We start from the raw sequence: 23,539 nt of genomic DNA on the forward strand, positions 1-23,539 counted from the left end.
CAGCACACAGAGCCATATTGCACAGTGTTTCTTTAATTGGAAGACAACAACCGACCTCAGAAGCAGCCCCTCCTCAAGCTGGGTGTGATTGCTTGAAACCCCCACCATACCAGGGGCCAGAAGGCGAAGGGAGGGAGAATTAGCCATCATGGGGGGAAAGAGGAACAAGGAAAGCTGGCTGGCGGCTCCAGCGGGATGCCGGGCCCTTTGCAGGGCCAATGCTCCCCTTTGGAACAGTGGATGTGTGCGGGGCACATCACCTCCACCTGCCGGCCTCCTCCAGGACAGTCCAGACTTGGGGGCAAGGACCGCGTGGGGCAGGCTTGGGGACAGCTGCCCACTGTCCCCTGGCTTGCCTGGGTAAGGGCTGGGCAGAAGCCCAGCGAGACAGACACTGGACCCAGCTCAGAGATGTGAGAGAGGAGAGGAAGGATGAGAGAGATAGATGGAGATAGAGAGAGAGGGAGAGAGAGAGCCAGAGAGCCAGAGAGGAAGATACTGGTCTAGAGGCCAGTAGAGCAAAGAGGCTCGGATAGATGGGCCATGAACTTGCAGAAGGGTGGGGGGCACGAGAAGCCAAGGGTAGCAGGCCAGGCCAAGGATGGTTGGAAGCTGGAGGAATGTGTGCCAGGCAGGTGGGGTGGGCTGTCTCCATCCTTGTTAGCCCCTTCCCACCCGCTTGACCCAGGGTCCATCTGTCTTGGACTGGAGTCTTGGGCAATTTGATTTCAGGGCGAATGGGAAGAGAGCTTTATGAGGGTGCCTCTGAGTGGCTATGATGGGGGGCGGGGGCAGGGGCAGCTCTGAAGCCAAGAGGCATGTGATGGTGGCTGGGTCTTGTGCCCCATCTGCATGCTGGGGAGCCAGGATGAGGGTGTCAGGAGGCAGCGAGTTGGGGTCCAGGATCAAGGGCGGGGCTGGGTTGGGTGCAGCTGGGCGCTGGCTTCGCTCCTTGGCTCTGCCCTCCCCTTCACGATGTCTGCTGTGCTCCCCAGAGGCCCCGCCCAGGCCATCACAGCGGCTGCTTGCCGCTTCTACTTTTTGTAGTTGCCAAACTGGATGGCCAGGCGGTCGGTGACGCAGCGGAAAGTGGCCGGCTGCACCTCCCAGTAGGGCACGGGGTTATTGAAGAGGCTGATGCCGTTGTAGTATGCCCGCTTGACCCCGAAGCCCACAGGACAGAAGTCGTTGACGCCCACCTTGGTGATGTTGTTGGTGTGCAGATAGACCACCTGGGGGCAGAGGGGTGTGGCTCAGGCCCAGGGCTGGCAGCCGAGTCATCCCCTGACCACCCTCCGAACCTGGTCCAGCCTGGGTGGGCCAGGTGGAGGGCAGACAACAGAGGGCTTGGGCCCTCCCTCCTGGCTGAGTCCCGCCTGGCCATCTCATGGGTGCGATTTCATTGCAGGGCTTGCCCTTTTGAGGCTTGGGTGTGGTTGCCAGGTGGGTGCTGGGTGGGATTTTAAGGTGCTGGTGTGTGACCAGGGGCCGGGACGAGGGACCCACATGCGGTGTATGGTGGGTGGGAAGTGAGGGGCCTGGAAAGATGGCACCTTGGGCTCACAGAGGGTCCCTGGCCCTCCCTCTGGGTTTCCCAAACTCCAGGCCTGCCCCTGGGTGCAGCCTCTCACTCCAGAGACCCATAGGTATGAGAGGAGAAAGAGCCTGCAGATGACCTCCTCCTCCTTCCAGTCCGCAGGGGTGCTTGCTCTCTAGCAGCCCTCAACTTTCTGAAGCCCCTCTCTAGGGGAGGGACGGAGGAAGCAGGAGGGTGAGTAGGTAAGGAGCCCCATGGTGGTGCGGAGGTGCTCAGCCTGCAGCTGCGCCCTCTAGAGGCAGAGAGGACACCGGCCGCTAGAGGGCGCGCTTAGCCGGGCGTGGGCCTCCCTGCCGCAGCTTCTGGCCTGACCCTCTCCCCCCGCCCTCACCGGTCTGGACTTGGCTCTGGCTGGACAGCCTGTGGGAATGGCAGGTCTCCTGGCGAGTATGAATGGGACCGGGGCAGAGACTGGAAACCAAGCCAGGGACAGGGGTCCCTGAAAGAACCCCAGGCAAGACCCTGCACCCCCTCATCAGCCTACTTCCGGCTCTGAGCTGAACCTATCTTGCCACAAATCTGTGCACCTCCGATGCCCAGACTGTTCTCTGACCTCCCAGGCTCTGCCATGCCTTTCTGGTGTCCCACACACCTAGGAAAACTTCAGCTGCAATATCTACCAGGCCAACTCCTGCTCACGCCTTGAGCCCCCTCCCCACCCATGACCTGCCCTCTTTGTCATCCCCGGTGGAGTCCCCGCTCGCCTTCCCTACTTCCTCAGCACTGATCCTTGTGATTGCTTCTTTGCAGATCAGGAGGTGGAGGCAGAGAGAGCAGAAGACGCTGGCCAGATCACACACACCAAGGTCCTGTTCCACTCTGTCTTACAGAAGCTGGCATGGGGGCTGCCCACGGCTCTCACCTGGAGGAGCTTGAGGTCCGGAAGGCCAGAAGGCACCCTGGACAGCTTGTTATTGTCCAAGTGCAGCTCCCGCAGGGTGGGCAGGAAGCTTAGGCTCCCGTTCTCGATCATGCGGATCTGGTTGTGGCCCAGGCCCAACCTGCAAAGGGCAGATGAGATGTACCAAAGGCTAGAGGAGAAAAGAGCAGTGGGGCAGGGCACACTGCTTGGACCCCCAGACCACCTGTACAGCTTGGAGTAACGGAGCAGATCCTCCAGCTCGATGGCCTGGATTTTGTTGTGGTCCAGATGGAGTTCATTCAGGGTCTCGGGGAGGTCTGCCAGGAAAAGAGGGTGTTCTGAGTGGAATGCAGGAGGGGAGGCCACGTGTGCGGGCTGGGTCTGTATGTGGGGTGGCGGACGGGAGCACTACCAAAGCCCTCCCTGAGTTGATTGGTGGCTCCAGATGTCTCCAGCCCCCCGCCCCCCATCCGTGCCCATCTGTGCCATGGAGGCCGGAGAGCAGGGGGGAAAGGGGCTGCCTTCCTACCTTTGGGGATGCCGGTGAGCTTGGCCTCAGAGATGCGAAGGTAGTTGAGCTTCAGGCCATCGAAGGCTCCAGGCTCAAAGCCACTGTTTTCCAGGGGGTTCCCACCCATCTCTAGGAGAGAAGCCCTGCTCAGTCCTGGCGCCGGAGCTGGGCGGCCGCCTGCCTGCACAGCCCCAGGTCCTGCGGGCTTCCTGGCTTGGGCTAGCCTGACGGGCCCTGCTCCCCCAGCTCCCCCTGAAAGCAGCTCTGCTAATTTACTGGGCTGATTGCAAACTCCTGGCTATTCAAGACCATTACCTCCCAAGGGTGTTGGCTCAGGCATCGACCTCCGGGGGTAGGGGAAGCAGGAGGAAAGGGAGGGGAGCCAGAGATCAAGGTGGGGCTCCACCCCAGCCTGCTCAGCCCCTCTGGCTGGGCCCATGGTGGTCCCTGGCTGGCTGGCCCTTTCCCTCCCCTCTCTCTATGGTCCCCAGGTTTCTCTTCATTTTGCCTTGGCAGCCCTGGGGCATGCCCCCAGACAAGCCTCCAGAATGTTCTATGAGGCCCACCAGGCTTGTCCGTGGCACCAAGCCACTCTGGCTGCAAGAGGCCGCTCTCCCTGAGCCCTCCCTGCTGGCCACGGGGTGAGGCCTGCCTGTCACGGGCCGGCCGCACTCACCGATGCAGTTCATGTTGCGCAGCCCGCTAAACACGCCCTTTGGCACCTTGCGGATGCGGTTGTCATGGATGCGGAGCTCCACCAGGGAGCTGGGCAGGTTAGGAGGGATCTCCACCAGGTGGTTCTTGGAGATATAGAGCTTCTGCAGCTTCCGCAGGGGGCTGAAGGCCTTCTCGTGGATCTTGGAGATCTTGTTGTTCACCAGGACGAGAGCCTGGGGCAGGGAGGGCGTGGGAAGTGAAGGCACCAGCTCCCCACCGCGCCCTGCCCTCACCACTTTCTCCCTCCCTTGCTCCCCCCCCTCCCCCCCCCCCCGCCCCCGGACTGGCGATCAGTGGGGCCTCCAGCACAGCCTCAAGCAGATCCATCTGTGCCTGCGGGCAGAGTGCAGAGCCAGAAGCCCGCACTCAGGCCTGGCTGGGCGATTATTGCCTCACACGGCCCACCACTTGGCTGCGTCTCGATTTCCCTACTTGCACCCTGACTATGACCAAGTCTTTCCTTCTCGGGTAGCTGCAATGCCCCAATACAACAAAAAGTTTTCAGCCGAAAAGGGAATTGGGCGGAGCGATTCTGTCCTGTGCTTCTGGCTGCTGACATCCACACATGTGACCTGTGACCTGGGGCACTCCAGACTTCTCGCAGGACTCCATGGGCCTCCGGTCCCTCTGGCACCCACAGGGCACCGCCCACCTCCTCGGAGCCCCGCAGGGCCGGGGCTCGCTTACATAAAGGTGCTGGAGGCCTTTGAAGTCATCCCTGCGGAGCTCCGAGATGTCATTGTTCTGCAGGTCCAGCAGCGTCGTGTCGGGTGAGATCTCCTTGGGCACAGCCTTCAGACCTGGGGGCCGGGGCCACCGTCACCAGCATGAGCGACTCTGAGCACCGGGACACGCACGCGCGCGCACACACAGACACGCACGCAGGGACTCTGCCGCAGGTGAAGGCCCTTCTCACTCCCCACCCGCTTGCAACCGAACAACCGTTCCACACTGAAACCCAGATCCCCAGGCCTGTGTGGGGTCACCCCATCCCTGACCCCACCCTTTCATGCCCATCCCACAAGACGGACACGTGTCTTCTTGGTAGGGCGCTCAGGCTGGGCCTGCGCCTTCATGCGCCTGTCCCGCCCCGGTCCCAGGACTGACCCAGGTCGGAGCACTGAACAACCCGCAGGTGGCAGTGGCAGCCAAAGGGACACATGGCGCTGAAGGTGGGCGGGAGGGAGTCCAGGTCCGGGACCCCTGAAGTTGTCTCAGCACCCGAAGCCTCCTCATCGTTCAGCACGGGCAGCCCGTCGTCCAAGGTAAAGTCCCAGAAGGCCTTCTGCTCAAAGGGCAGAGCCTGGCTCAGGGCCAGCAGGGATGCGAGGAGCCACAGGGGCCGCATGGTGGGTGTGCCTGGGAAGCCAGGGTGGGGAGGGGCTGTCAGGAGGGCCCAGCCGGCACTCGTACCTGCCCTCTGGGCCCTCTCCCGGCAAGCCTCCAAACAGCAGGAGCCAAGGTTCTGCACGTGCTGGCACCCCGTTCGCCACTCCTCCTCACTGGGGACAGCCACACCCCAAGGTAGGAGCGGCCGGGAAGGAGGCGGCAGCGGGAGGAGGTGTGGGCAGGCGGGAGACAGCTCCTGCTCCCCTCTGATCCCAGGCAGGATGCTGGCTTTAATGGGCAATGCGTTGTCTTGCCAGTCGGTGAGTCTGCAGCACTAACCCCCTCCCCCGCTGTCCCCCACACACCACTGAGTCAGCCAGCAGCCTGCCTGGCGGGGGTGTGGTCAGTGAGGCGAGCGAAGGGAGTGGAGGAGGCAGACGGAAACGCAACTATTTGCCCCATACGGGCTTTGAAAGATTTGGATTTGAATGCACTATTGTGGCTCAGGGCAATGTGGGTGCAGTCAGTGTTGAGCTAGACCACCATGAGTCACTTCCTTTCCTGCCTGAGCTCCCCCTTGCAGCACACCCACATTTTTCGAAGAAAACTCGAGGGGCCAAGACACCAGGCTGGGCACGCTGGGCTGAGACCTGGGCTAGCCCCGGGGGCAGTGCGGAGAAAGAGAGCCTTGCGGAAACGGCTGAGGGGAGGGGCACCCACCCTCCCCATTGCTCCCCAGGGCCTCAGCAGCCCCTCCTGGCCTCCAGCGCTTCCCGTGGCTTGGCCTGCAGAGCCCCAGGGCTCGCACATCGGCCCCTGCCTTCCTTCTGCCCGTGGCCCAGCCCCCTGGAGAGGCCACCAGAGGGGAGTAGGCTGCTGCCAAAGTGGCAGGCAGGATCAGGCTTGTCTGAAGGCTCCCCCAGGCCGGGTAGCGGGGTGGGCGTGAGGGGAAGCTGCCCTGCCTGAACCTGCCCCAGGTGCCCATATTTACCCACCTCCTTCCTTCTCCCATCCAGAGAGAGGCCCCTCTGTTGGAAGGTCCTGTGCAGGAAAAGGCCCGAGCCTCTGCCTCTCCCAGCACCCTCACCTACCTGGATTGCCCGGGAAAGTCGCAGCCGGCCTAATTTCCCCATTTGTTATACAGGCATAAGTGGGCCTGCCCTGCTTCCCTCCTAGATTCTGGTGTCTGGGGTTGCCTTGGGGGCATCCGTGGGCAGTAAGCCTGGCCGGGTCCCAGGGGCTTCCTGCAGACCCACACCGGGCCCCACCCCAGGGAGACCCTCCTCACTTGGGGCCCATTTTGGTTGGGGGAGGGGCCGTGAGGGGCTTCAGTGGGGCTGGGTGACCCCTGAGCCTCACTGCCGGATGGAAATGTGGAAGGAGTCCCTGCGGAGTGGAGGGCCTGTGTACTCTAGGCCAGCACCTTGTGAGCAGCTTGGCCCTGCCTGCTGCTTTCCTGGGCAAGCCCAGTTGGTGTGGGCCTGGGCTGGCTGCAGCCGGCTGCCCCCCAGAATCCTCCCAACCAGCAGGCCAGGGGCCTGGGACCACCTCCGGGTCTGGGCACAACTGCTCTATGCCCCGGGTTCCCATCTATCCCAGTCTTGCCTCCCCCTTCCATACTCAGGCACCCCCTCAGTGGGTCATGTAGCTTGCCCTGGCTCCCACCATCCCCAAGGACAGAGTGGGAGAGAATGGAGCAGCCTTTCTGGCAACCAGGCCTGCAGTGTACTTGGCCAGCAGAGGTCACGGACCCAGGACATGGTTCAGTGGACTCAGCTGGAGAGCCAGCCCCAGAACGCCCCCAGCAGGTTCCAACAGCCCTCCTGAGTGTGGCCCCCAGGGACAAGCTCAGAGAAGCTGCATGCCTGTCCCAGGTCACACAGCAAAGCAAAGGTCCCCCATGTCGGGGGAGCACCCAGTGTGCCTGGCTCCTTCAAGCCCCAACACCCCACGATCACACCCAGGTCCTGCCAGCCCCCGGAAGGTCACGGTGCCGAGTAGGGAGAAGGCCCCGTGCTTGCCTACCTGGGCAGTGTGTCCCTCCTTCTTCCCCTGATTCTGCAACCTCCAGGGCAGAGCAGGGTAGGCCTAGGCCTCGAGTGCCTGCTGCTGCTGCTTGGGGCCCTTGCCTGGGAGCCACTGGACGCCTGGGGCTGGGAGGAGGAGGAGTGGTAGGAGAGAACAGGAAGGGGAGGATGGAGGCAGGAGAGCAAGATGGAGTGGGAGAGAGGGAGGAGACTGTTCCCTTCTTGCCTGGCACCCCTGCCACAGCCGCTACCTCACAGGGGGGATGAGTCAGGGCTGGAACGCCCAGTGGGAGCCTTGGAAGGCTTTGGGATCCACAGTTCACCTGGATAGGTGGGGGTGGGTGGGGTGGTCTGGCCAGGCCCAGGGAAGGCTGTGGGGAGAGGTGGGCAAAAGCAGGCCTCTTCTAGCCTGCCAGGGCTGGGAAGGGCTGGGGGTCTCCACAGGGAACCTCCGCCCCCCCCATCGGGCCCCTCCACCAGAGTAGGGGATGGATGGCCCTGGGAAGGCCAACCAGGGCAGGACAGGCCACCCAGGCTCCACGTGGGCTCCCGGGACCTGTCCCGGGGGGATGGGTGCTCTAGACGAGATGAATCAGCTCAAACCAGCCATGCTTGATGTCGCTGCATCTGGGGGCCACAGAGAGGCTGAGGCAGCGGCCATAGGCTCCAGCGCAGGCTCGTTCTTGGGGGGAAGGGACTGAAGCTGAGGGCTTGGAGGCCCTATACCAGGGCCCTGTGACAGAGGCAGAGGACAAGGTGTGGCTGGTTCTCCCGCCACCCGCCTCTGGCCGGGCCCAGGCAGTGGAGCAGCTGGAAGGGTGGGGGCTGGGCAGGCTTCCCAGCAGAGCCTCATGTCCACTCTGGGAGCCGGCACAAGACTCGGCTGGTAGAACTGCATGGCAGAGTGGTGGTGGTGGGGGGGGGGGCTGGCCGGACAATGGACCTGAGGGGCCTTGAGCCCCATCAAAGTGCGCTTGGAGCTCGCTGGACACCGCCCCCCCAGCCTCCCTGCTCAGAGCAAAGGAAACAAGTGGTCACAGTGGTGAGGCCTCCGGCCCGGTGCCCACAGATGTGAGCAAGGGAAAAGGCCGGGCTTCCTGGAGCCTGCACCGCCAGACCAATAGGGCCTTCCTTGTCTAGCCCTCTGAAAGCCAGCGCAGTCCTCCGAGTGGGATTGCTCCAGGTCAGCGCCAAACAAGACGCATTGGCAGCCTCTGAGAACATGGAGGGGCCGTGCCAGGCATTCAGGCCAGGCCAAGGGCGGCGGGAGCAGGACTCAAGGTCTGGCATGGCCTGGGAGCTTGCTTGCAGATGTGTGGCCTGCTGCTGCCAAGTCGTAGACGCCGGCCGGGCACCGTCCTGAGGCCTCAGCCCAGGGTGTCTGGCCCCACGGAGCAACCCGACCTGAACTCTGGCGTGCGTGCCACCATCTACCTAGCCCTGCCGAATCCCTGGGGCTGCGTGGATGGGGAGGGTTGGGAGGGGGCCGGGCAACGCAGGGTACCCTTCCCCCCCCACCCCCCTCTGTCCGCCAAATCCCTCAGGGGCCAGCTTCAAACAACAGGCCGGAGGCAGGGGCACTGTGCAGAGCTGTAGTCCCGGCTGCTCCCTGCTGCCCTCCCAGGCCCCAGCCCACTGACGCAGAGAGCGGGGACACATGCCACCCATGGGTCTGCTGAAGCCTACGCGGGTGCGTGTGTGTGAGAGGGTGACCGTGCGAGGGGCTCGTGGCTGGAGTGGGGAGGGGGCAGGCCCTGAGCCCCACCCCATCTGCGTCTGCACCCCAAGCCACCGTCGGCTGCAGGGCGAGCAGACGCCTGAATGTGGCCGGCCAGGGCAGCTCTTTCCTGCCGTGGCCCTGGCACTGCTGGTGTGACTGGACGGAGCTGGGCCCCGGGCTCTGTCAGCCTTCAGGGAGAGGCATGACCTGAATGCGGGGGTCGGAGGCTGTAGGGAGCCAGCAGGGAGCCGGCCCTCTGGCTACAGAGGGCTGGGCCCAGGGACCCGACAGGGTGGCCCGTGCTGGCTCGGTCAGACCTCTCTCCCCACAGCATTCAGGAGAGCCGTCCACCCCTCCCCCACTCTGCCGGGAAACCTCTGGAAAGCAGGAGGGTCAAACTGTTGGCCAGGAGCCAGGCAGCAGATGACCCAGGTCAGCTGGGGGTCCTGAGTTTCCGGCTCCTTTCACACCTGAGCCGTGTGTCCTTCCTCCTCCTCCCACTCACTGAAGAAACCCTGAGCTCCTCCTCACCACGTTCTAGAATGTTTGAGGAAGAGGGCGGATGCTATCATCTCCCAGGGGCGGGGCAGGGGACTTAAACATAAACATAAACATAGCCCTCCCAAAGACCAAAAGAAGCAAGAGCTGTTTTTACCACTTAATGAAGAGGTAAACTGAGGCTCAGACTTTGCCCAAAACTCTTGCCCAAGGCCACACAGTAAGGAAATGGTAGAACTGGACTCCACTGTCTGTCTGTCTACCTGCCCATGGAACTGGCCCCACCCTCTGTCATTGCAGACTGTGCCGCAGGTCCCAAAGCCACAAGACCCTCTACTCCCTAGGCTGCGCAGGGGGCTGGATCAGCCCCTGGGTCCCTGGAAAAGACTCCTCGGCAGCTCCCTCACCTGAGCTGGGAGGTGATGCTGGTGGAAAGCTGGGCCCTGCTCTGTGGGCCCTTTACCCCCTTGCGGGCATCATGACTCCTCTGGCAACACGGGGCCTCTCTCTGACCGCTGAGAACAGTAGCGCCCTACTGTCTGGAGGGCCAGCCGCCCCTCCGTGGCCCCAGCACACCCCCCAGCGCTTGCTTCAGGTCTGCAGAGGCATGGAAAAGCCATCATCCCAGCCAGGCCAGGGAGCTTCCCTGGAACATTTTAGGTCCCAGCAGGCACCAGACCCCGAAGGGAGATGTTCTCAGCCTGGTTCCCAGAGCCCGGCGCCCCCCCTGCCTTGCTCCCTGGCTGGGCTAGGCCAGGCCAAGGCAAGGGGGCTTGGCCCTGCCTTCTGGGCAGAAGACTGGCCAGGCCCCTGGGAGTGAGACCCTTCCCTTCCTGGGCCCAGAGTTTCCTGCAGCTCCTTCCCTGCATCGGGTTCCCTGTTCTCTGCCGGGAGATCTGGCTGGGGGTGGGAGCCCTTGATTATGGTCCATCAGGGCCTTAGAGGCCTCTCTCTCTGCCCTCTGCCCCTCTCCTTCAAGTCCTGCTTCTGTTCCCCAAATCCCCAGTCCTGCAGCCACTTGCGCCTGTGTCTGTCTGCTGTGTTCCACTTGGCCATCCGACCCTCAAGGGGCAGATGGTGGGGGAGAAACAGGGGTGAGCTTAGAGTCACAGAGTCCTGCAGCTCAGCCCCAGGCTGGTGTTTGTGGAGTTTGGCTTCCAGATGCCATGGACTGGGAGAGCTGAGTGCTAGGAGACTGGGTGGAGACCCCAGCCCCTTAAAACTGAGAGATGTGTTACCACAGGGAGGGGCTGGTGAGTCGTCTGAGTTCCGGGCTCCCAGGGATGACAGTGATGTTGTTCTGTAGGCTGCCATGGGAACTGAGGCTGGTGGGTCCTAGGCAAGAAGGTGTCTTCCATGGCCATCCCATGAACTGCCCTGATCCAGAGCAGGGCAGTTGGGGGGGACACGAGAAGCCAAATGGGGTGGCTTTGGGGCAGCTCCCAGGAGCCTGGAGTCCTAGAGGGAGTGAAGGAAGCCCCGGGGGGACGCTCGGGCTGTGGGCTCCAGGTGAGGGGGCGATGAATCACAGCCACCCACCCCCTAGAGGAGCTGGCCACGAGGGCCCCGCCCCATGCCCACCCCAGGGGCCACTGGGAGGCTGGCCTGACCACGGGGCCGGCCAGTTGGGCTTAATGGGCCTCAGGCCCGGGAGCAAGACTGAGCAAATACCTTCCCCGTTCCCCCAGCACAGCCCTCCTCTGCCGGCCCCCTACTGGCTCCCTCTAAGGTGGGATTTACAGAAGGCATCCTGTGGGTGATCAAGGTGTGGGCCCCAGTGTCTGAGCAGAAGAGGACAGGAGGGAGGGGAGGGGCACTGACTGGCACTAGGGTCAGCTAGATGGGGGGGGGGGCAGAGCTGCCAGGACCCTGCCTTCAGGGAGAGCTCTTGCTCAACACCCCCCAACTCCACGGCTCACAGGGAGGGTGCCTGGGAGAGCCACCATCACCCCTCTTGCCCCTCAATTTGAGCCAAGCCCTTGGGCTGGTGTGTCCCCTCGCACCAATGGGGCCGACAGGTGTGGAAGGAGGCAGCTCCGGGCAGAGACCAAGCTCTCTCAACCTGGGGTGACCGATGAGGAGGGTGGGGAGGGAGTCATGGTGGGGGTGGGAAGACCTTTTTTACAATCAGGGGTGTTGGAAGGTCCCTAGAGATGTGCAAGACAAATGACCGAGTGGCTCAGCAGATGAGGCTTCAGAGGCCTTGGGGCTGGGCCTGGGACCGTCCGCGGGGGGGGGGGGGAGGGGGCCGGGTGGACGGCACCTGCCAGTGCCCACTGCTTGTGTGCCCCAGAGAGATCCTGCGAGACGGCTGCGTCCCCAGGCTGCTAAGGACAAGTGACTGCTGGGGCAGTCCTGTGCTGCGCTGTCTCCACGGGGCTTCCCCAGGGAGCGGAAGAGGGATGGCAGTGAGTGGCCCAGGAAGCAGGGCAGCTGGGAGAGATTGGAGGCCCTATTGGAAGGCTCTGCCCTCTTGTGGGGACTTCGCACTGGCACCGGAAGGGACACTCTGGGGTCTCTCAAACACTCCCGTTCCTCCTGTCCTTCCTTGTTTATGCTCCTCCAACGGGCCAGGGCCACTGGTAAGATGGGGAAGAAATTTCGTCAGAGGACTGGCATGCCAGCTTTCTGGGCCCCTGAAATGAGCCTGCACAGAACTGCCCCCCGCCCATCAGCGAAAAAGCTGGCCTTCAGACTCCCCGTCCACAAAACGGGCACTCGAGTCCCTGCTCCAGGGCAGGGCACAAAAGCCGTGGGATGGTTTGTGCCCACTGTGACCTGGGTTCTTGGGGCTTAAAGGTAGGCCAGTGGGCGGGCGGGTGGGCCAGGCTCCCAGTCTGCTCTCGCCGTCCAGTGTGGTGCCTTCCTTTCGAGGCACCCCCACCCTCCTGCCCTCCAAGGCTACCCCGAGCTGTCCCCCCAGAGCCTCTGCCTGAGCAGCTGGTGTCTCAGGGAGCCGAGGCCCAGGCAGCTGCATGTCTCCAGGAGGCGCTCCCCTGTGTGTTCGCGGCCGCCCGCCCGCATTCTCACCCCGCACCAACCCTGTCCCTGCGGGGACCTCCCCCAGGAACCTTCTTTCTTGGCACTGAGGGAGGCCTGAGCATCTCCAGCCTGTCTCAACGCCACTGAGTCCCTGTAGGGTGGAGAGTTGGCAGGCCAGGGAGCAGGGGTAGGACTGGCCATATCTGCAACCAGAGTGGCCCTTCACGAACACTGTTCGAGAACAGTCTCCCTGGCCTGAACGAGGTCTACCCTGCCTGCCCTAAGCCACCACCCTGCCCTGGAGCACCCTGGGCCTCCTGCTCCCCTCAGCAGAACCAACTCGGGCAGCCCTCACGAACCAGTGCCTGGGCCACAGCCCCACCCACGGGGCAGGGAGGGGGGTGCTCCCATCCCCCAACCTCCAGGGCACTTGGTGACACGTGCAGAGAGCTCCATTCAGCCTTGCTCCTCTCCTGGGTCGCTTGGCACGCCCCGCAGCATGCCAGCCATCTTGGGGACTTGCAGGACAGGCCAGTGGCCCTGTCACCTCCCACTCCAATCCCCACGCGGTGCAGTTGGCCACAGGTCGTCATTGTCAATGCCCAAGTGACTTTGAGGCTTCCCTGGGTGGTATGGCATCAATAGCCAGGGCTTGTCAGTCAGGAGCCCTGGGTCCTGGCCCCAGCTTTGCATCTGACTTGCTGTGCAGTTGTAGGCAGGTTCCTGCCTGTCTCTGGGCCTCACTGGTCCCCTTTGTACAATGGAGGGAGTGGGGGTGAGACCAGCAGGGGCCACTCCTCCCCTCCCAAAGCACTCTGGGAGGCAACCTGGCAACTATGCTTTTGCTTCAGACCTGGGGTTCTCCCTCCAATCTAGAGTCGCCCCATGCACCAGTCAGTGGGGGGCTGCTTTTGGGGGACAGAGCTCTTGAACCTCACTGATCCTTAAAGGCATCCATCCTGGGACAACGGTGTCTGAGTTTGAAAGTGGATCTGTGGCCTCACCCCTCCCCAGGGTCCCCAGAGACCCTGCAGCGTCCCAAGCTAGGCCTGCCCAGGCTAACATGGCATTTCCCCACCCCCATTCTGAGTCAATCCAAGGGGGTCCTGGGGACAGGCAGAACTGAGCCACCCAAGCAGCCGCACCCAGGGACCCTGTGGCCAGGGCCCTGTGGACCCGCCCCTCACTCAGGAGGAGGTAGAGGAAGGGAATTAGCCTGTGAGGAAGGGAGAAATATCTGGGCAGGCTGCCTGGGGTGTGCGGGGGAAACCAAGTCTCCGAGCCCACACCAAGGGCTGGTGCTGGGCAGTGCGGACTGTTCCCCAAGGGTGCCAGAGCAGAGCGCAGAGGGAACCCCGCAGGAGTGCAGGGTGCTCTCAGGGACTCAGGGACTCCCAGTGAAGGACGAGGGCTCCTGGCAGAGCTGGGATGCCAGCCACCCAGCCATGCCTGGGCCATGCTCGGGGTTGGGGGGGGGGAAGTCAAGGGGAAGAACCTGAGAGGGAGGCAGGGAGGGTAGACATGCAGTGTTGCTGAGTGAGGTCAGAAGGGAGAGGAAAGGGGGGGCAGAAAACACAGAAAGGGACAAGGACTAAGGGAGCTGCAGCGTGGTGACGAAGGGGTGTGGGCCAGTGGGAATCGTGCCTGGAGGTAAGGGGCTGGCAGAGACAAGGGTAGGGATGTGGAGGGGTGGTGTGGGGGCAGCAGGGACGGGTGGCATCTCCAGGATGGTGAGGGGACAGTGGAACCAGGGATGAGACAAGGAGGGGACAGCAGGGACAGCCGGGGGGGGTGGGGAGCTGGTATGGGGGGCCCTACCTGGAGAGGGCAGGCAGCCGGGCACAGGCTGGCTGGTTGGCAGGCTTGGGTGTCAGGCAGTCAGTGCGTCTGTCCGTCTTCGTCGGGCCCTCCGAGAGCAGCTGCTCACTCCGGGGCAGTTTGTGGAGAGAGGGAAGACAGAGGCGGTGGGAGGGAGGCTAAAGGCTGGGCGGGCTGGCCGACAGGGAGGGGACGACGGCAGGAGGGGGCGGGGAGGGAGGGAAAAAGGGAGGGGGCTGGTGGGGCGGAGAGGGAAGGAGAGAGGGAGGGAAGAAGGGAGGGAGGGGGCAGACCTCCGGGGGCCCCCCTGGAAGCTTCAAAGGGAGCAATTTTCTTCTAGACGGCTGGGCTAGCTGTCCCCCCACCCACCCACCGCCCCAGGCACATGGGGAAGGTCCACACTCTCACTCACACAAGGACCCTTGGTGTCTCTGGGCAGGCACAGCCTTAGATAGTCAAATTTTCCACTGCCCAGATAGGGACACTGAGGCCCAGAGAGGGGCAGGAACTGGCTTGTTGGCACTTGCAGGCAGAGAGCAGAAAGGGAAGGGAGGCGAGGGGGAGGCGGCCTGTGGTTGCTAGTCCAGCGAGTGGCCCCTGGAATTCTGTCCTGAGCTCGCCCGGAACCTCGGGCAGCCTGGGCCTGAACAAGGAGGTGGTTCTCCGCAGGCAGGGAGGCAGCTGTTGCGGATTTCTGGATTTCAGCAGGCTCCCAGGTACTCTGGACATCCCAGCCCCCCACTCCACTCCAGTCTTTTTTCCCTGGAAAAGAGGACTGGTCTTCTCTGTGTGAACTCAAGATGGGACTCAGCTGGGGACTGACAGGAAGGCGTCACAGACTCTGGGGGTCTTCCCTAGCTTGCCTACCCTGAGGCTCAGACAAGCTGAGAGTGGAAAAGTGAGTCATCTTTCTTTGCTCAATCCGTGCGGTCCCCTAGGAGGCAATGAATACTCTGTGGGTGGGCACTTCCTCGGGGCTGAGCCCTGTGCGGGCCACTCATAGGGTCGAACTGGGCCAGCCTGCCAAACGTCCCAGGAAGAGGCCACCATCAGCCACAACCCCACATGATCACTGGAAGCCCAGCTCTACCTGTGTCTAGAGCCCAGGGCCTTAGCACATGTCCTCTCTGTCCAGTGGGGTCCCCTTCTTCCCCTGGTCTGTGTACCCACAGGAACTAAAGAAGGGACGGAACGCCCCTGAGATCAAAAGAGAAAACTGCATGGAGAGATGACAAACTCCACAGGCAGAGGCTGAGGGAGGTGGGGGAGAGGTGGGTCCCAGAAGGGAGAACAGGAGTGAGGCCTGCGGGTCCTGAGCACCTGGCCAGCTGTGCAGGGCCACGTGCAGGTGGGGTCTAGAAGGTTCTGCCTGGGGATGTGGCTGGGCCCGGATCCCCTTCCATGTGCACCAGTATCAGTTCAGGGCCCCCGGCCGAGGACTGGAGACACATGGTGGCCTGATCAAGCCATGGTGCCTGCCTGCAAGAAGCTTCCAGGCCACGGAGAAAGGAGATGCGGGAAGAACAGGGTCTGGGGTGGGAGCTCTTGTTTTCATGGGTGAGGCGGCTGCAGATGCTTGGGACCTGGAGACTGGAGAGAACACATGCCCTTCCAGACAAGGGGAGTCGTTTGTCTGCTTGTTTGTTTGTGTTTTTTACTGTTTATTGGAGACATACTCAAACGTCTCTGGCAGTAGAAGCCCACGTAGCGTCCCTGAGCTCTGGCGTCCCCAGTCATAGTGCCCCCATCATGGATAAAACACCGTGCTCTGTGAAAGGGGCCCATCACATATTGCATGATTCCACATGAAACATCCAGAATAGGCAAACGTATAGGGACAGAAAGCGCATGAGTGATTTCTTAGGGCCAGGGGGTAAGTGGGGGGATAGAGGGTGGCAGCTGAAGGCATCAGTTTTCTCTTCCAGGTGATGAAACTGTTCTAAAGTTGACTATGGTGATGTTGCACACTGAACATACTAAAAACCACTGAATTATACATTTTATTTTATTTTTTTAAACATTTTATTTTTTTATTTGTCAGAGAGAGAGAGAGAGAGAGAGGGAGATCACAAGCAGGGGGAGCGGCAGGCAGAGGGAGAAGCAGGCTCCCCGCTGAGCACAGAGCCCGATGCGGGACTCGATCCTAGGACCCTGACATCATGACCTGAGCCGAAGGCAGATGCTTTACCGACTTGAGCCACCCAAGGGCCCTGAATTGTACATTTTAAATAGGAGAATTGTATCTTAAAAAAGCTCTTTTTAAAAAAGAAAAAAAAAAGTAAGACATGCCCGTTACCCCAAGGAGCCTTTAGCTGCATCTAAAGCCCCACCTGGCCTTGTGCCCCCAGGCCACCCTCCACTGGCCCTGCACGGCTCTGGGGGCTGGTACCCTAGGAGCCAGCCAGCACTCAGGTCCTCGGCCTCCAGGAGTCCCAGCGGGAGCAAAAAGAGCCCTGAATACGGTGGCTGGAGCTCTGCTGGGGAAAGGCACTCTGGGGGCTCCAGGGCTGAGCTCTGAGCCCCGCAGGGAGGGGCCAGGGGCACTCTTGTTTCTTGCTTCCCCAGGGCCACACACAGCACCAGAGACTCGGAAAGGCTTCCTGGAGGAAGTGACTTAGAGTAGACAAGAGAAAAAGGAGGGAAGGGAAGTGTTGGCAGAGGAAGGGATAGCACACAGCAAGGCGCAGAGGGTGTGGGGACCAGCGGGGAGAGAGTATCACCCCAACTAGGTGGGGTAGCCTCAGTGTCCCCTGCACAGTGCACAGCCTTGGGTGTTGACCAGGCATGCTCCTGGAGGGAGCTTGGGGGTGATGACGGGCAACACCCTGCACAGGGCACATTATGCACCCTGGAGCTCTTTCCTGCAGTTGGGGGATGCATCTGGGGCAGTATTTCCGTAAATACGGCTCTTGCGCCTGGAAGGCTCTTGTGTCTGTGGTTTGCAGTCTGCAATAAGGCATAACTGAGTCACTCGGCCGGCCTGGCCCTCTAATTTGGGGGCCACTCCCAGACCAGCCAGGCAGCACCTCAGTCCTGGGCCTTCCCCTTCCTCCTCCCTCTCCCCGCAGCCCAGGGACAACCTGAAGCCCAGCTGGGAACAGCCTGTCCTTGTGGCCCCCTGCCGTCTGGCAGCAGGAGGCAGAGGAGGGCAGGCATGGAGGGCAAGGCCGGAAGGAAGAGCACGCATTTCCTGAGGCCCCCAGGCTCTGGAGGAGGCCCATGCACAGCTGTCTTAGCTCCACAAGAACACGTGCTAGACAGGGCTGGCCAAGTCATGGGGGTCAGGGGAGCTGCGAGAGGCAGAGCCCGGCCTCTGCCAGCATGAGCCCAGGGGGACAAGGGCCGTCTCCCAGCATGCCCTGGACCTCCGGGACACCACCAGACAGGCAGGCCCCCAAAGCCCGAGCGTGGACACTTTCCCCAAAGGGCTACAGAGTGCTGGCTGATCCTGACGCTCTAGGCCCCACTGCTGGCTCCCTGCTCAGAGCAGCCGGCCCGCAGCTTGCTGGCCCAGCCCGTCCCCCAGGACCCAGCCTGGAGCCCTAGAGTACAGGGAAGGTGCCTGGAGGTAGCATGGCAGGGGTAGCAGTTAGGGGACAGGAGGGCTGGCAAGGGCAAGGGTGCTAAGCAAGGGCGCGCATAGGAGGGGAAGGCAGGGCCGGTAAGCAGCTATGGGGGGCTCCTGGGGCAGGGCAGTCTGAACCCATTTCCATCCTGTATGCCTGGGTGCGAAGGACCTGGAGTCAGCTGCAGCCTGTCCCCAAACAGCTGTGTGTGTCCTGCCTTCAAAGTGAGAGAGGGAGGCCCGGGAAAGAAGCAGGGCACACGGCAGGCAGGCTTCGAGTCTCGGCTTCCCTTTGGGCATGAAACTCTGCCTCTGGTGGGGCTCCCTGGAGGGTAGAGTCTGGAAGCCTGGGAGGTGGCCCAGCATGTCAAGGCCCAGGGGCTTGAAAGGGACCCCTACCGAGGTGACAGCAGTTGAGAGAGCTGCCCCTGAGCTCCAGCCCACCCAGCTGTTGGTCCCATGAGCCTCTGGGGCCTGGAAAGAACAGCATGGCCCTGAGCTCCAGGGGCCCTCTGGCACCCCCTTCTGGGCCCTTCCTGGCCTCCCTGCCTTGCTGTGTCTGCCTAGGCCCCTGCTCATTCCTCTCTGCCTCTACACGTCGCTCCCCCTGTCTGTTCTTCCTGGCTCCTTGCTCCTTCCTTAGATCTCCCATCTGTCTCTCTGTCCCTTTCCTGGGCACTGAGTCAGTCAGTCAGCCTCACTGCTCTCCGCCCCCCTGAGCACACGTGCTACTGGATCAGAAGCGAGGATGTGCTTGGAGAAGCGTGATGGTGAGCAAGTGTGACGAGCGCTACAGAGGAAAGCACACAGGCCTAGGTACTAGCACAGGATGGGGGCGCAGAGAGGACTTCCTGGGGGGAGGTGGCTCTCCAGCGGCCCCCTGGGCTGCCTTCCAGCCCTTCCCTGGAGTGCTCACACAGGGTTCTTGCAAAGCCAGCCCAAAGCAAATGCTCTCACCCCAGGGAGCCCCCTTACGCCCCCGTCTCCAGGACAAGTACCCGGCAGGGTCGCAGCACATACACATGGAGGTCACTTCTTGAGCAAGCGACCCCACCCGGAACTCAGCCGAGATCTCCGAGAGGGTCCTCGAGGCTCCTGGGCACTGCGGCCCCTTGAAGCCAAGCCAGCATCTCCAAGTTCACGGCCTCGCATGTGGGCCTCGCTCACAGCCTGCTGGCTTCATCCACTCCCAACCTCCACACCCTCAGTGGTGGGGCAGCGACAGTGGGGAGCCAGGCCTAAAGTCACCAGGGGGCAGCCCCTCCCAGCCGGAGTGTCTCTGGAGCCTAGGGTCCTAACGTTCGGGAGCCCCGAGGTAGCATACCTAACCGTGCTCAGGGGGACCCTCTGGGTGCAGGGGGCTGGGCACCATTCCCCATGAGGCTCACGTTAAACAGACCCAAGAGGGAGCTGAGACGCTGCAGAGCGGGCCGAGCCTCTGCCGTCTGGAAGCTTCCCAGCGCTGATAGCCGAGGTGTGGCCAGTGGAAGCTGGCACTCTCTCTGCCAGAGCTTTTTTTGACCTTCCCCTGAGGACATAATCACACAGCGGCTCTCTGCCCCAGGCCGCCAGGGCTGTAATTCCAGGGCCCGAAGGGGTCCCCACGGAGGCTGGGCCTGTGTCTAGCTATCTTTAGAGAGGCGTGGTCTGGCGTGTGGCTGCGGGAGGGAAGGTGGACAGGGGGCTGTGCCACACGGAGGCGTCTGGGGGCTGCCCGTGAAGCCGGTGAAACACAGGGAGGCCATGAGGCACCCCGGGACAGCCATGGTCTTCCCCCCGGGGGGACGCCAGCCCCCCCCCCCCCCCCCCGGAGCAGCGGCTGCATCTCCCTGCTGCCTGCAGGGCTAGGAGGCTCTGGTGGGGGCAGGGGGTGAGGGCAGGCACAGGGGAGGGGGACGGGCAGCCAGTGTCTCTTGGGCTGGCCCTGCGTGGGGCACACCATGCTAGACGTAGCCTTTGCTCCTTCCTGAGCCCGTTTCTCCCGGATGTGGGGGGCTTAAACCAAGCTTGCCACCACGTGGGGTACAAGGCAGGAGGAAGGCTTGGCACCAGATGTGCAGAAAGCAGGCAGGGAGCCTGGCGAAGGAGCGGGAGGCTGGCCCTCACGTGGGGGTGCTGGGGATAGAAAGCTTGGAGAAGAATTTGGAAGCCGATGGGCAGGACTCCAGGACTGTGGCTGGGAGGGGTAGGCAGAGATACAAGGTTCCACCGAGGTCCTTGGAAGGAGACATCGCTCCAGCCCCAGGGGTACACCCCTGCTCCCTGTCCCCACTCTCCACCACTGCACTTGTTGCCTTATGGATCCCCTTCCTGGTCCCCACCGTCCTTACCCTCAGTCTCCCCCGCCCACCTCCGTACCCCTGTCTCAGTCCGAGGGCTGATGAGTGCCTCCCTTCCTGCCACCTGACTGTAGTCACCCCGCCGAGGCCCAGCGCTTTGGGGTTCCTGAAGAGAAGTGCAGTAACCACCTCCATGGCGGCACCGGTGAGCGGAACATACGGGGCCAGGGACGTGGGTGAAGAAGGGGCGGCTACAGGGCGTCGGGGGTGGGGGTGGGGGTGAAGCGGGGGGCCTTGGTCCTGCCAGCGGGTACCACATACACTGCACTCGCTTGTCCTGGCTGGGGCTCTGTCTGGGGGCGTCCCACTGGGGGCCATGCTGCCTGGGCCCTCTCCCCTCTAGGACTGAAGCCCCTGGCCTCTAGCTGCCGGCCGCCCCTGCCCTCACGAGAGAATTGTACTCTTTGTCCTTGGTCACAGGCCAGCTCCTCCCTGGGCTACTCCTGTTCCTATCCTCCCCTGCCCGAGGTGGTGGCCCCAAGGGCCTCCCAGTAAACTTCCCGTGAGCTAATCCTTGCCTCCTAGTCCTGGTCGGTTTCTGGGGAGCCTAGCGGCAGACACCCACTAGGGGCTTGGCAGATCATTAAGGATTGGCTTCCAGGCCTGGGTTCACCCACCTGACAGCACCCCCAAGGGCCAAGTAGCTTCCTGTCTGAAGTGGAACTTACCCCAGTAACCAACCACCTGTGGGCTGCCCCTGCCCTCCTCAAGGCCAGGTTGTCCTGACAAGCAGTGGGCTCTGGGAGGTGGCCCTTCTCCTCCCAGGCCCTCCGGCCTCACGTGCTCAGGAGGGGTAAGAACAGCAGGGAGGAGAGGCCAGTAGGGGAGGGTGGTTCACCTAGCCTGAACTTCCTGTGCCTCCCAGGGCCGGAGCCCTGTGACTGCGGAGAAGGAGGGGACTGGGGACTGACCATAGCAGGAGAGCAGGGGCCAGGCCGGGTAGCCAGCTGAGGGGGAGGGGTCATGAGAGCTGGGAAAGCAGCAAGTCCTCCCTCCCATCGGGGGCCAGCGCCTCAAGGGCTGCTGACCTCTGACCCAGCCCAAACAGGAAGTGCCCTATCTGTGGGCCTGGGCCCTGGAGAAGAAGGAATGCAAGGATGAGTCCAAAGCAAACACTCCCCAAGCTTCCCAGGCCTCTCCCCGCCCCCTGCCTGAGTCTGGCCCTTTCTCTGCTGAGAATTCGGGGGTGGAGTGGGGGTGAGGGCTGGGGGTGGGGGGCTGGCTATAGAACGGGACTCACACGAGACTTGCATTTCCCAGGCCCAGACCCCAGCCAGAGGTGGTGGCCGGACAAGGTCTCTGCAGTAGGCACTTGGTGACTTTTTCCTTCCCTCCACCCACATCCAGGCAGCACTGAAAGCTGGGGCCAGTCCTGCTCCTGCCACATCCTTGATGCCTGTCACTTAGCTATCTCTCTGGCCCCCATACCACCATGAGCCTCCCACTCCCCTGGGGGCAGGGGCTGGGTCAGCTGTGGTCTCTGCTGGTTGTGGCCTCCCCATCCCTCACCCTCCCCAGCATCGGGTGAGATGGCATCATGAGCTGTCAAGGCTGACCTGATGACCCTACACTGTTCCCAGTGGTCCCCTCCCAAAAGCAGGGTAACTGCCCTGGGGACTTCAGGGGGCTCTGCAGACCCTGTGTTCCCACCCAGCACAGCTGACCTGTCCTGTCCTCAGGGCTTGGCAGGGCTGAGCTCTCACAGCTTGCTGGTGTCTGCGTCTGCCTCCCCCACCAGGCAGGCAGGCTGCAACTCTGGCCAGGGGGCGGTCACCACTGGGTTCCCAGGGCCAGGCCTGGCCTCCCACAGACCAAGCACTCCCCACCCTTCCCTGGCACCAGGTCTCACAAAGGTACATTCGGGTCCCACATCACTGCATGCCTGCCCCTGCCCCTAAGGTCCTTCGGTGGGGCCCTGGTGACCCACAGGCCGGACTGGGGATGTGTACGCACCAGGGATGGGGGGAACCAGGGTAAGGGCAGGCACCAGGGGCCCCCACACATCAGCCTGCTCTGCCAGCAGAGCCCATCTCTGTGGGTCCATACCTGGGACAGGGATGCTTCCTGGAAGAGAGGCACTGATGCTGTCTGAGCTGCTGGGTTGCCACATCCTTGTGAAGGGTGACTTCAGTACCCTGGCCAGGGCAGGTAAGGGTGGGGAGGCTCTTGGAGAAGCTTCTGGAACCAGGCCCTCTTAACTCCCTGCTAATGAAGTGGTGTGGAGGATGCAGGCCCTGGGGACTCTGTGCACAACAAAGCGCCAGCATGCAAATGCAGCTTAAACCCAGGACGAAGAGAGGGAGGTTGGTGGAGGCTCCTGGGCTTGAATGAAATGCGTTTATTATGCTCAAGTCCAAACCAGCGCTGCACCCTGCTGGGCCATTTACTAAGTGAAGGGGCCTCAGCAGTCAATGGGAAGGGGGAGCATCTGAAGCAGCAGGGTCTTCTAGATCTTCCTCCTAGTAGTGCAAAGATCAAGTGGAGCTAGGCCTGCCCCCCCCCCACCCTGAAGTCCTAAGGGAGCAGGGGGCTCCTAGGAGCCCTCCGCCACCCCCTCCCCCTGCTGAGGCCGGAGGACCACACTGCAGTAGACCTGGATGCAGGAGAAGGTGGTGGGTGGGATGCGGCGCCGGTCAATAAGGTTGTTCTCCAGGTGTGTGGAGATGAGATTGGAGTCTTGAGCCACTCGAGTGTCAGATGGAATTCAGGGGCACGTGTCTATAGGGTGGGGATGGCAGGGTCAAGCAGAAGAGAGAAGGCCCCAGAAAGGGGAGGCAGGTATCATACGAGAGGAGAGAAACAGAGGGCCCTATAGTGAGGGGGGCAATACGACTGAGTCACGGCCACCGGACCCAGGGCAGCGGGTCAGGCAGGTCACTGCCACCACCTGCCACGTCCCCACTTGAGGCTCAGCCCTTGCTGCTCTGGGCCAGGGCCCTCTCACCTCCCCCTTGCCAGCCCCTGCCCAGATTTTTGCTGTCTGTAAGCCCTCCACCTTGGCTGCCCTGGGCCTGCCAAGCACCGGACCGGGCATAGCCTCCTGTCACGGCAACCAAGATGGATAGATGGGGACAGTGAAGGATTCCTCCCATGGGCCCACCTGCCAGGCAGGGCCACCTGGCCTCAGCTGCCCCTTTCTCCCCTGGCTGGCAGTGCGGCGTGCTGGGACAGCATGATGGGCGTAGGCGCAGGGCCCCACCTGATCTTGCTGTGGCTCAGATGCGGCACCTGCAGCCCCCTGAGGCGCAGGAGGCCACGTGGGATGGCCTGCAGCTGGTTGTGATCCAGCAGCAGCTCAGCCAGGGAGGTGGGAAGGCCTAGGAAGGACACACCATGGCCGCCGTCGGCGTGCGGGCTGTTGTGGGACAGGCGCAGGAGCTCCAGGCCCCGTGGCAAGAGGGAGGGCACGTGCACCAGCCGGTTGTGGGATAGGTCAAGGGTCTCCAGCTTCCTGCAGGGCGGACGGACGGGCGTGGAGTGAGCGAGTGGAGCCCGGCAGGAGCCAGAGCCACAGCTGAAGCCCCAAGTCAAGGTGCCTGGTGCACACCCAAGAAGGGAGTGGGGGATTGGCTCC

General features: G+C 62.6%; 1 protein-coding gene and 1 long non-coding RNA gene across 3 annotated transcripts; one reads left to right on the forward strand and one right to left on the reverse strand.

Annotated features, from left to right (window-relative positions):
• Nucleotides 1–13: 13 nt before the first annotated feature.
• Nucleotides 14–14,229, reverse strand: BGN (biglycan). 2 transcript variants are annotated; one of them, XM_006740444.3, is made up of 8 exons: nt 14,062–14,229; nt 4,795–5,046; nt 4,375–4,487; nt 3,647–3,860; nt 2,989–3,099; nt 2,683–2,776; nt 2,460–2,598; nt 14–1,232 (listed from the first exon to the last, which is right to left on the reverse strand). In XM_006740444.3, the coding sequence occupies exons 2-8, from the start codon at nt 5,033–5,035 to the stop codon at nt 1,035–1,037; spliced, it is 1,110 nt and encodes a 369-aa protein (XP_006740507.1). In that variant the 5' UTR covers nt 5,036–5,046; nt 14,062–14,229; the 3' UTR covers nt 14–1,034. The 2 variants fall into 2 exon arrangements, with proteins under 2 accessions (XP_006740507.1, XP_081664209.1); XM_081808083.1 differs by lacking the exon at nt 14,062–14,229 and adding an exon at nt 7,042–7,185.
• On the forward strand, nt 13,809–22,589 carry LOC145717762 (uncharacterized). The gene is made up of 3 exons (XR_014141159.1): nt 13,809–13,893; nt 20,040–20,110; nt 21,226–22,589. It is a non-coding gene; the product is annotated as an uncharacterized LOC145717762 (long non-coding RNA).
• The last annotated feature ends 950 nt before the right edge of the window (nt 22,590–23,539 follow it).

Source organism: Leptonychotes weddellii, chromosome X, assembly GCF_054177405.1.
Source record: "Leptonychotes weddellii isolate Sample4059 chromosome X, ASM5417740v2, whole genome shotgun sequence".
NCBI classification, from domain to species: Eukaryota; Metazoa; Chordata; class Mammalia; order Carnivora; family Phocidae; genus Leptonychotes; species Leptonychotes weddellii.

Excerpts from the sequence above, each read along its gene's own strand:
- BGN (XM_006740444.3), bottom strand. The coding sequence starts at position 5,035 with ATGCGGCCCCTGTGGCTCCTCGCATCCCTGCTGGCCCTGAGCCAGGCT. Across the intron at positions 2,777-2,988 it reads GCTCACCGGCATCCCCAAAG|ACCTCCCCGAGACCCTGAAT; the intron begins GTAGGAAGGCAG and ends TTTTCCTGGCAG. Across the intron at positions 1,233-2,459 it reads CGGACCTCAAGCTCCTCCAG|GTGGTCTATCTGCACACCAA; the intron begins GTGAGAGCCGTG and ends CTCTGCCCCCAG.